Raw genomic sequence first — 12,395 nt, forward strand, 5'->3', positions numbered from 1 at the left:
GCAGAGAGGAAATTAGGTAAATGAGACACAGGTGTAAACAATCATGGAAGATTAGTCCGGGCAAAGGATTATGGGGAATGGAGTCCGTGTTAGTGATAATAGTCCTGGGTGGAGTGCCCTCTGGTGGTAATCACGGGCACTCTCACAGGTAATTGTGACAACATTAGTGCCCGGTTTCACAGACAAGGCTTAAAGGTGCAATATGTAAGATTTCTGTCTGCTAGATGTCACTAGAGGCCTATTCAAAACAAAGGCGTAGCTTGATGATGGCAAGTTTGAGTGCAGAATCTTGGGGGATGTGGTCTCCACCTCACAGTCGGTGGAAACAATAAGGATAGGTCTTGGGAAGAAATCATGTTCATGGATGCGATTATTAACATTACTGTAGTATGAAGCAGAGCAGGAGCGAGTGTTGTGGAGCTGAATGAGGAGCTGGAGCGATTGATCAACACACGCCTCACGAGCAGCAGGACTTTTATTATGACACAGTCGCCGGCGCTGCTTCCGCTTTTCCGGTCATGAGTTTGAGGTAACACAGCTCTGTTTATCATATTAGATACATTTGAGTGTGTTGAAAATGTTATAATGGTACTCTGTGCGTTCGCTCGGCGGCTGCTGTGAGACACTTGTTTGAGACTCGCTGCAGTAAGATAGATCGATTTTAGGATATCATATTAATAAATGCTGGATGGCTTGTGTTGATAAATGGCATGCAATTAATTTTAAAACGTATTGTATGACGGAGAAAATTATGTATTACTGTTACTAAAAATAAAGCTGTATCTGATTATGCTATGTTAGCTACTTAGTAATAGTGTTTTTCTCCGAGGCATGGTAAAGCATGTTACTCGCAAAAAAATCAAGAAAATTAGATTTAAACAATAAAACTAAACGTGTCGAGCTATATAACAACAATTCGTTTTCTGTCTATAAACGTAACCAAACAGTTGTTCCCTTGTCTATTAAAATGTGTAAATATATTAAAGCGTCTTTGGTGTTTCCATGGTTTCTACAAAATAAACCAGAAACCGAGGTTAACGCGGGTATGACGCAATTGACAGGCGACTCCTCACACGTCCCGGAGCCTTGGTTAAAATTACAATTTTCTCACGATTTACAAATAGTTGGAAACATTTGGGATATTGTAAGTACTCAAGTGAACAAAATACTGGCCTGGTGGTTTTTGGATATTTTACTGCAAAAATCTTATATATTGCACCTTTAAAGGGTTAGTTCACCCAAAAATGAAATTTCTGTCATTAAGTACTCACCCTCATGTCGTTCCACACCCGTTCATCTTCAGAAAACAAAATAAGATATTTTTGAGGTATATGTCTCGTCCGTAGACAGCAATATAACCACCACTTTATAATCACCACAGTGGTTCAACCTTAATTTTATGAAGTGACATGAATACTTTTTGTGCGCAAAAATTAAAATAAAATAACGACTTTATTGAACAATATCTTCTCTTCTGTGTCATTCTCATACGCTGTTTACGTTCAGAGCTTCCGTGTTCTACATCAAAACGCTTCTCATTATTGGCCGGCTCCTGCCTCAGCATCACACAGAATCCCAGTCAGGCACCTTTATAAAAGCTACTTAAATGTCCTGATTTAACTAAGGCCTAATCCTGGTTTAATCTAAGCCCTGTCTGTGAAACAAGGCCTACATATATTATATGAATCGTTCTAAAATTACATTCGTTTTAATGAACAGTGTGCAGGATTCGTGTGCCACTTTCCCTCTCGTGTTCGCGCGGCTCCCTCTTTGCTCTGGTGGGCTGTGCAGGTGTGTCCGCTGGGAGTCGCTGTTTCTCCCCGTCTCTGCTGCGTCACTGCGCTGATGTTGGCAGCTTCTCTGTTCAGGAAGAAGTTGTTACACGTGAAATCACCGGACCGGACACTGACTGAAAATATCTGATACTGAGTCACAAGTTGACGCAAGAACTTCATGACTGCTGTCCATCTCTCCCGGGAAGACTGACAGCAGAACACAGGAGAGCGGGTACGTGTTTGTGTTTGTGTGTGTGTGTGTGTCTATTTGTTTGTCTGATGTTACACTGTAATAACAACAGTGTGAGATGTTGATCAGTGCTGGTGTAGCTCATGGATCTGTTGGGATCTGCCTAGACCTGTTCCTGCAATTTCCCACATCACAGACAGGGAACGTTAATGATGAAATGATCACTTATTAATGATTAATATTTGCAAAAATGTTCTAAATCTGCTTTTCTAAAACCTTAAAGTCAACCAAAGCACGTGTGGCTTTGGTTTAGAGTGGTTTATGTAACATTTTGCCTTTGCTGTAATAGAACAATTCATATAGGGCACGTTATATAACTGTTAATGTTTACACTAGCATGTTGAATCCTTTACAAAATTACCAGAACAGTGATATCAGATGATTGCCATATTCATGATTTGACATGATGCTTCGAGGGACTTCATAGGAGTTCTATATGTGTAAATCACAATAATGCATTATTATATCTATGCATCATAACTAACGTGATTCTGTTCACCTTATATTGTTTCAGTTAACTGACTGTTGAAGTTGATGTTTTGTTGATTTATCTGGGGTGAAAGTCATTCTGCTGTCCACTGCATGCATGCTGCATTGTATGATGCACAGGCCTTCACTAGATGAATGAGAAAAATCCCAATTATTTTGCTGGTTTTACTTTCTGCTCCAGTGCTGAGAGCATGTGCTGGGAAATTAATGGAGGAATGTTGCTGTGATCCTATTGGTTCAGAATTGAATGAGGAAATACTGTACAAGCATTGAAATGCAGAGAGGTTATCAAAATCAGATATTACAGCAATCCCAAAAAGTATTTGGACACTTCATTCATACTTGAAAATGTTTGATACAGCAGTAATGAAACAATGATTATATTGTTGACCAGTGCAGATAAATAGTATATTGTGACTCGTTGTGGTTATCAGTGTTAGTTGATCATTTGCATATTTAATGTGATTCTCTACACCTGTGGTGAGTTCATCTGTGTGAACTTGAGAACGGACTTCATCCACTAACAATGACCAGCTGATTAAAAAACACTGATTGAGCAAAAATGAGGAAGAACAGTTAGTGAAGACCCTTGTGAAAAAGAAGTGCACTACGAATGTAAACTTGTGGTGTACTACTTCAACTCCAATATGTATATTAAAAACTTGCAGATAATATAATATTAATAAAATAAAAGTCCATTAAGTGTACTTAACGAGAGTACACTTTCATAAGTATGTTTCTTAACACACTTAAGTACATTTTTTAAATTGCACTTTGTCATGGTCAAATTAAATGTTTTACTTTAAATTTTAAATCTTAATGTTTCTGAAATATTTTGTCGTGCTTTAAAGAAGTACGCTTATTTTGATGTGTTGACTAACATACTAAAGCACATGCAAAGTATTTGACTATAATCTTAACTATAGTGATATTCAATTTTACATTTATTGTTAATATATTTTAATTGTACTAAATTGCAACTTCATCATTACAAATGTGTAATTACAAATATATTTAAATACATGACATACAAGTTTCAATAGAAATGGCAATAAAGTATATTTTAGTTGATCATAAATAGCTTGTCAGATCATTCAGCAGTAACTTTAACCATATGTCAAAGACAATAGAATAAATTATGAAATTATATATAAAGATACTTAAAGGTTTAGTTCACCCAAAACTGAAAATTCTGTCATTTATTACTCACCCTCATGTCGTTCCACACCCGTAAGACCTTTGTTATTCTTCAGAACGCAAATTAAGATATTTTTGTTGAAATCCGATGGCTCAGTGAGGCCTGCATAGCCAGCAATGGTATTTCCTCTCTCAAGATCCATTAATGCATATTTAAATCAGTTCATGTGAGTACAGTGGTTCAATATTAATATTATAAAGCGACGAGAATATTTTTGGTGCACCAAAATAAACAAAAAACGACTTATATAGTGATGGCCGATTTCAAAACACTGCTTCAGGAAGCTTCGGAGCACAAATGAATCAGTGTGTCGAATCTGCTGTTCGGAGCGCCAAAGTCACGTGATTTCAGCAGTTTGGCAGTTTGACACGTGATCTGAATCATGATTCGATACACTGATTCATAACTCTCTGAAGCTTCATGAAGCAGTGTTTTGAAATCGGCCATCACTATATAAGTCGTTATTTTTATTTTCGCTTTATAATATTAATATTGAACCACTGTACTCACATGAACTGATTTATATATATTTTTAGTACATTAATGGATCTTGAGAGAGGAAGTGTCATTGCTCCCTAGCCATCGGATTTCAACAAAAATATCTTAATTTGTGTTCCGAGATTAACAAATGTGTGGAACGGCATGAGGGTGAGTAATAAATGACTGAATTTTTATTTTTGGGTGAACTAACCCTTTAAGTCCAACTTAAGTGAGTCAAAAAGCAATATAACTGCATTTAATATACATCATTGCATTTAATATAATCTCTAATACATTTTCATTTAATTGCAATTATGCAATTAAGTGTCTGAAAACATTACATTCAATTCAAACTTATTCGGTTACACTATATTTTAAGATGTCTTTGTTACACTGTAATTATACATGTAAGTACTGAGTAATATTATGTAACACTATATGGTTAGGGTTTGGTTTGGTTTAGGGTTTGTTGCATGTAATAATTTATAGTTATTACTACAGTAACTACATGTAACAATGACACTGTAAAATAAAGTGTTATATTCTTTATATAAGTATATTATTTCACTAAAGTCTGCTTCTTTTTCACGAGGGGAGAAAAGCTCCTGCAGCATTTGATGACACACTTGCTTTGATATTTTCTATCTAATTCAATGACAGTCACATATTTTTATGTGTGATTCCAAACAATTTGGGAGCCACTGTATTTATGAAGATGAGAAATATATATATATATATATATATATATATATATATATATATATATACACACAGTGTTCAGCGTAAATGAGTACACCCCCTTTGAAAAGTAACATTTTAAACAATATCTCAATGAACACAAAAACAATTTCCAAAATGTTGACAAGGCTAAGTTTTATATAACATCTGTTTAACATATAACATGAAAGTAAGGTTAATAATGTAACTTAGAGAACAAAATTTTCAGTTTTACTCAAATTAGGGTGATGCAAAAATGAGTACACCCCACTGAATGTCTTTGGAGCAAAGCTAAATTTTAGACTACAAATGTCTAATTCAACAAGAATTCAACCAAAGGTGAGTCTGATTATTCATTACACAGATGTCCAGCGGACAGTTGACTATAAAAGGGTGTTTAAACCACTTCCCATTTCATGCTGTCAGCAATGGCACCCCATGAAGAGAAATGTCACAAGACCTGAGAAAGAAAATAATTTCTTTACACCAGAAAGGTGAAGGCTACAAGAAGATCAGCAAAGCTTTACTTATCAGTCTGAATACTGTTGCAAAAGTTTTAACAAAAAAAATTTAAACAAGATGGAACTGCAACGATCTCACAGAGACGTCCAGGTCGTCCATGGAAGTTTACACCTCGACAGGAGCGTCTTCTGATGAGAAGGGTTGAAGAAAATCGACATGCAAGTTCACTGAAGTTATCTAAAGAAGTAGAAAGCCAAACTGGGGTGACTATTTCCCGTGACACAATACGGCGTACACTACAGAGGAATGGCATCATGGGTGTCCACGAAAGAAGCCTTTCCTAAAGCCCAGGCACAAAAAAGCCTGCCTAGAGTTTGCCAGGGCCCATGCTGACAAAGATGAAGACTACTGGGACTCTATACTCTGGAGTGATGAGACCAAGATAAATGTTTTTGGAACTGATGGCTTCAAAACTGTATGGCGTCACAAAGGTGAGGAATACAAAGAAAAATGCATGGTGCGTACAGTGAAACATGGTGGTGACAGTGTCCTTATGTGGGGCTGCATGAGTGCTGCTGGTGTCGGGGAGCAGCATTTCATTGATGGCATCATGAATTCACAGATGTTCTGCTCTATACTGAAATGCTCTATACATTTTGGAAATAGTTTTTGTGTTCATTGAGATATCGTTTAAAATGTTACTTTTAAAAGGGGGTGTACTCATTTATGCTGAGCACTGTATATTCACTAGAGTGTACTTCTTTCCTGTGCATGAACGTACAGCACCAGTGAGGTGATGTGCTTCCTGCGCTGCTAAATATAACACAAAGCTCAAACCTGCTGCGCACCCTAGCAGTCCAGCGCAGACCTCTAAAAAACACAATTACTTCTATAAAAATGGGACACTTTTTTAATTTTATTCTCCTGTGTCTGTTTTAACAAGATGCATTCATAGTAATATAATGAAGTTTTTACAGAAAAATGCATTTTACCCCATTCACTACCATTATAAAGCCAGGATATTTTAAAATATATATCTCCGATTTTGTTAGTCATATACACCTAGGATGGCTTGAGGGTGAGTAAAACATGGGAAAATTTTCATTTTTGGGTGAACTATCCCTTTAAGTAGGACTTTAAGTTGTCATTATTTTGAAACATTGTCTTTGAAGTACAATTAAGTGCACTTCCTTTTCACAAGGGTACACATGCTGGTATGATCTACACTTATACTGTCAGCTGATCAGTGTGAGTGTGTGGATCATCTTGTGTCATGTGGTCTGATTGCAGATATGAGGAATATTTGGACTGTTGAAAGGAGTGTCCTACAGTATAAGACACAGTACGCTTGTTGATCATACGCCAAACTTTCTGTCATTAATTGAAGCTGGTTATTGTTGAATCTTGCTGATTTAAATATGTCACTGTGATAAAGTTATGCAGCTGGACTGTCACAAGAACACATAAACACACAGTGCCAAATATTACGTTCACGCCAGCCTGTGACACTCAAGCTAAACTTGTTAGTGTAAGTGTGCGGAGTCTGTCTGACAGCTCGCGGTGTGTGTGCGTGTGTGTGTGTGTGTGTTGATTGGAGTGGAAGTGAGCAGTTCTCTCAGTGGCAGATCAAATCACAACATCTCTCCTCTGAGGAGCCTCGTCCCTCGTTCTCCTCTCATCCTCTCCTCTTTTCTTCGTTCTTCAGGAGAGAAGCGTGTTTCTAAGTGCCATTATGAGATGGCATCTCTGGGCGGCCCCTTTGTGGAAATCAAATCCGATGACATCCTCTTCTACGAGAACTGCGGCGGCGGGAGTTTCGGGAGCGTGTATCGCGCCCGCTGGCTCTCGCAGGACAAAGAGGTGGCGGTGAAAAAGCTTCTGAAGATTGAAAAAGAGGTGGGAGTGAGAGTCGCCCGAGCTTTTCATACACATGCTTTAATTGTCAGTGTGATAATCATTTTAATTGCCTCTCTGTGTGTCGACTCCAGTCCGACCAGCGCGGTTACGCCTCCCCTCTTCTCTGCGGAGAGAGACGCACGCTCTCACAGCGTCTTTTGTGAACTGAAATTCATAGACTACGTCTTTAAGAGAAAATTGTCACATAATTAAGTCATATTAGTTTCAGCTGAGTGCAGTGTTTGTCTTTGGGGTGAAGTGTATTTACTTTTAAGTGCTAGATTCATTGTTGTCTTTGTTCTTCGCATATAGTGATTTTCGAGCGTAATGGCTCTGGTAACGTTTTGGATGGTACTGTTTGGTCGGGGGGAAAGTGACATTAAAATTATAATTTGATGGAAGACTAACTGCTTAAAAAGTTAGTAAAATCACACAAAAGTGTTGTCAGCTGTCAAATTCAATTTTAAATTCATCTGATTCACTTCACATTAAAGGGAACTTATTATGCACCTTTTCAGAAGATGTAATGTAAGTCTCAGGTGTCCCCAGAAAGTTTCAGCTCAAAATACCCCACAGATCATTTATTATAGCTTGTCAAATTTGCCCCTATTTGGGTGTGAGCAAAAATACGTCATTTTTGTGTGTGTCCCTTTAAATGCAAATGAGCTGTTGCTCCCGGCCCCCTTTCCAGAAGAGGGCGGAGCTTTAATAGCTCGCGCTTCGGTTGCTCAACAACAACAAAGCTGGAGAATCTCACGCAGCCAAAATGACGATTGTCAGTAACGGTATTCAGCCAGATGGGGCGTTCACACCAGACGCGACTTGCATGAATAAATCGCGCTATTCGCGCGTAGTTGGGCGCTTGGACATTTTGAGTTTACTCGCTTCATTCGCGTGTGAAATTCGCTTCACAACAGATGCAAATTCCCGTCATGAGAGGGGCTCTCCCTCTCCTTTAAATATGTGTCCCAGACTCTTCCACTTCTTTCTGCACACTTCCTCTGAATAAACACAACTCGTCAGCGGGAAAGTAGTTGTAAAATACAGCGAATAAGCTCAATTTGCCGGCTTAGCTAGCTTGTAGTCTCTTGTAGTATATGTCAATATAAAGACCTTTTTTACAACTTACCAGATTGTCCGACCTCCTATACTTTCTTCCAAGCAAGATCCTTTTGTTTCCTTATGTACAGCGACAATGATTTTGTCCTCCATTTTTGTTTTGGATTTCTGCCTGCTCACTAGTCACATAAAGAGCTCCTGATTTTAACGCGCCGCAAATTTTCGCCAAAGTTCAGATTTCAAATGCCCGAAACACTCAATTGTGTCATTCGCTCCACCTCATTCGTGCGAATCGCGCCACAGAATGTCTTTTCGCGTCTTTGCATTGACTTAACATGTAAATCACTTGCGCTTAACGTTTCATTGGCGTCTGGTGTGAACGCACCATTACAACGTTGAATTGACCCTCGTTTATGAAGCAGTCCGGCGTAAAATGACGGCAACAACACTACTACAACAACACTTCCTCTTCTCTAAAGCAGCCCAACATGGCCTAACCACCTTTGTTTGCGTGTTCTCGGGGGCGGGGTTTATGTAAATTCCAGACTGTCCTCCAAAACAAAAAAACAACCCTATAGGTCGTTTTTTCAAGCACCTTATTACGACCTATATTTACGTTTTAAAGTCACGCAAGTCGCGTCTGGTGTGAACGCCCCATCTGGCTGAATACCGTTACTGACAATCCTCATTTTGGCTGCGTGAGATTCTCCAGCTTTGTTGTTGTTGAGCAACCGAAGCGCGAGCTATTAAAGCTCCGCCCTCTTCTGGAAAGGGGGCCGGGAGCAGCAGCTCATTTGCATTTAAAGGGACACACACAAAAATGACAGTGTAGTGTTACGTCTGTCGTTCATGAAATGACCGTCGTTACCAATCAAAATATGTGATCATTTAAATGCAATGTGTGGACTTTTTACACGGTCCCTTACCTGCTATTTGTCCTATTTCCATTTAGCAAAACTTATTTTTTTATTAACAACTACACCTACCCCACCCCTAAACCTACCCTTAGTGATTTATAGTGCATATACTCTTCATGAGCACATGCGCTCTCTGGGATCAAACCCACGATCGCATGATCACATGATTTCATATTGTTGTATATTGCAATGCTCTACCATTTGAGCTATGCGAAACCCGAAATATGACGCAGATAAAAGGGTACAGTGCATTAAAATGAAATTGTCCCGTTGTCGATAGGGGCGCAACTTTAGTAATGTTCCTATGGGTCGTACTTCAGGGAATTGACAAATGACCTATATGGGCGTATTGGTTGGAGGACATGTTGGTAAATTCACTAACCCAGGAAGAAGCTTGTTGTAGTCCCTACCAGCCGTTTGTTGTAGTCCTTAAACAGAGAAATCTGTAAAAGAAATCTCTTTGCATTGAACTTTGAGCGTCGTAACTTTGCAGACGTTTGTGATCAAACAGCAACATTACACACTAACTAAAGTTAAAAAAAAGTGAAATCATTATCAACCACTCCTTTAAAATCAGCTTTTAACTTAAATGATGCTGTTGATAAAATTTGTAATGAAATTTTCTTGTATTAAATTAGGAATGAATGTACATATTGAATCTGCATCATGAATCTGTTTTGAATCTGTATCAAATTGTCATGTTTCAAGTCTTTGTTCTGGCTGTATTTGCAGGCGGAGATTCTAAGTGTTCTCAGTCATCGAAACATTATCCAGTTTTATGGAGCGATTCTGGAAGCTCCCAACTATGGAATTGTTACAGGTCAGTAAAACATGACTCATCACTCTCAATCGCAACATTTATTACAGTGTTTGCAGGGCAGGGCAGATCTGAAATTCCTCAAAACATTCTATCTTGATCATTCTCCACAGACTCCGATCATGTTTCTTTTATTTATAATTAATATTTTTTTCTGCTTTTTACTACTCTATAAGAATTATACTTTAAGAAATTGAAGATAGAAATTGGAAAATGATGCAATTGTTGTCATTTGCATAATAAATTGTGATTGGTCTTCTTTACACCTGTTTATGCATCTATATTACATATTCATATCCATACATCACTGTCTAATTATTTGTTCTTGCCAAAAGCATTTTTGCTGAATTGCTTCCTTCAGGAAATGCTAATTTCTCAGTTGATTTCAGGCAGTTTCATTTTCATTTGGTTTATAATAAGCAAATAACAACAATAAACACATATCCATTGGCCTCCAGTTTGTGAATTCACATAATGAAATGTGGATTTCCTTCCACTTTAATAAATGATCTGCCAGACAAAAAAATCACCAGTCAATTTGCAGAACTAGTGTTCTTGTAATTTGATTGAATATATGTTTTTTATTATTATTATTCCACTTATTCTTTATAATTGGGATCAATCAGACTACAAAAGTGCAAATATAAAAGTTATCTACTAAATTTTTTCCTTCACTTTTTTTCATAATGTGTACTCTATTGAAAATATACTTTTTTTAATTAATCATAACTGACCCATAACTGAAGAATTAGTGATAACACGTCAGGTCTCAATGAGCTACACCGAAATAATGCTGTTCTTCATGTCAGAATCGTCCTCAGATCTCAGTGAGATTAAACTCTGTCTGTAATGAGATGTGGTGTTTTAGTCTGCTTCTTGTTTCTTCTGTGCTGAGCAAGTGTGACTTAAATGAAGCTGCAGTGATTGTAAAAGATCATAAAGTGCTGTGTCATTGGTCTGCAGCACTGAGAGACAGTTGAGTCTCTCTTAATGAAAAGTAAATGTAATAAGAGCAGGTGAAGGTGATGTTTATGACCAGCTCACCTTTGTCAGTGAGGTTATTAATTTCCCCTGTGTGTATATCTCTGTTTGAACCTGATAATCTGACCATTATATGATGTGTGCTCACAGTGACATAAACCAAAGCTAAACATGCAATATTCATGAATATTACCAGACTCAACTGCACTCAAATGTGTCATGTATCTGTATTTGGATACTTCACATTCTTTTGGGAACATGTCTTTTGTAGTGGGACATGCTGAAATCATAATTTACCTATTTATTTATTTTGATTTACTCATTTTAAACAGAATTGTATTAATTATTTTTTTTTACTACATATGACATTTTTAGAACCTAATATTACTGATATTAATTTAGACACTACATGGAGTACTGGTACTTTTATAAATCAATTTGAAACAGGAATATTTAATCCTGTGATTCATTAATTAGCTATTAAATCACAAAGGAAATGCTTTTACTGCAAATCTTATAGATAAATAAGTAATTATATATATAATATATTCAATCACAATATATTATTTTGACTGATTATGCAAAATATATTATTTTGAATGCACTCAAATATAAATTTTGACTGATTTAATACTTTTTTTTTTTACTGATTTTTTATATTGTGTTATTTATAAAACGGTTAGTTCCAGTCCTTGATTCTGATTGGTGAATAGCTGTGTTTTATTCACGATAATACACGGCTATGACCGCTTCACCCAACGGTTCTGTGTATAAATGTATTATCGATGTATTATCTTTTCCTTTTAACAGTTAAGGGGTTTTCCCGTGACTGACAGCTCTAGTCAAAGCATTTGTCAGTTGCGTCTTGTTCCGTGTTCACAACGATTCAGTCTTTTCAATGTAAAAGTCTTCGCTACTGACTAACACACTCATACAGACAGTCTTTGCCGCCATCTAATGGCGTAATAATGTAACTTCTGTTGCTGTTCACGGTCAGGGACTATTTTTTTCTGGCGGAACGAAGGCTTTTAGTGAAAGTTTACTTCATGAGAGTTGCATTGTTACATATTTTTGGCTTTAATATTTGTATTGTGTGGTAACCGTTTTATAAAAACAATAAGGTACTCGAGGCTAGTGCTGTGTCGTGAATAAATCACGGCTTTGTGTAGTGCCTAACAACACCCTTCAGCCGTGACTTATTACAGCCTCTCATACCTTATTGCTTACATATAATAGTAATATGAAAACAATTTTTGTTTCTTGAGCATCAGATTATATCACATACGATATTTATTATACTTATTCGGCTTTGAAATACTTATTGCACTCATTAATACTTATAAATACTAAGAAA

At 37.2% G+C, this 12,395-nt stretch overlaps 1 protein-coding gene and 1 long non-coding RNA gene across 4 annotated transcripts in view; one reads left to right on the plus strand and one right to left on the minus strand.

Moving 5' to 3' along the window:
* Positions 1–1,437: 1,437 nt before the first annotated feature.
* On the minus strand, positions 1,438–3,782 carry LOC125269811. The gene is made up of 3 exons (XR_007185198.1): positions 3,725–3,782; positions 2,525–2,641; positions 1,438–1,860 (listed from the first exon to the last, which is right to left on the minus strand). It is a non-coding gene; the product is annotated as an uncharacterized LOC125269811 (long non-coding RNA).
* map3k20a (mitogen-activated protein kinase kinase kinase 20a) overlaps positions 1,851–12,395 on the plus strand; it is a 58,167-nt gene continuing 47,622 nt past the window's right edge. For 2 of the 3 annotated variants that reach the window (XM_048192794.1, XM_048192797.1), the window contains exons 1-3: positions 1,851–2,007; positions 7,077–7,267; positions 9,976–10,063. In XM_048192794.1, the coding sequence (XP_048048751.1) occupies positions 7,109–7,267; positions 9,976–10,063 (247 nt within the window). In that variant the 5' untranslated portion in view covers positions 1,851–2,007; positions 7,077–7,108. The remainder of the gene's footprint in view (positions 2,008–7,076; positions 7,268–9,975; positions 10,064–12,395) is intronic. The other variant, XM_048192796.1, reaches the window with a different exon arrangement.

The sequence above is a fragment of the Megalobrama amblycephala genome, linkage group LG6, assembly GCF_018812025.1.
Source record: "Megalobrama amblycephala isolate DHTTF-2021 linkage group LG6, ASM1881202v1, whole genome shotgun sequence".
Classification (NCBI taxonomy): domain Eukaryota; kingdom Metazoa; phylum Chordata; class Actinopteri; order Cypriniformes; family Xenocyprididae; genus Megalobrama; species Megalobrama amblycephala.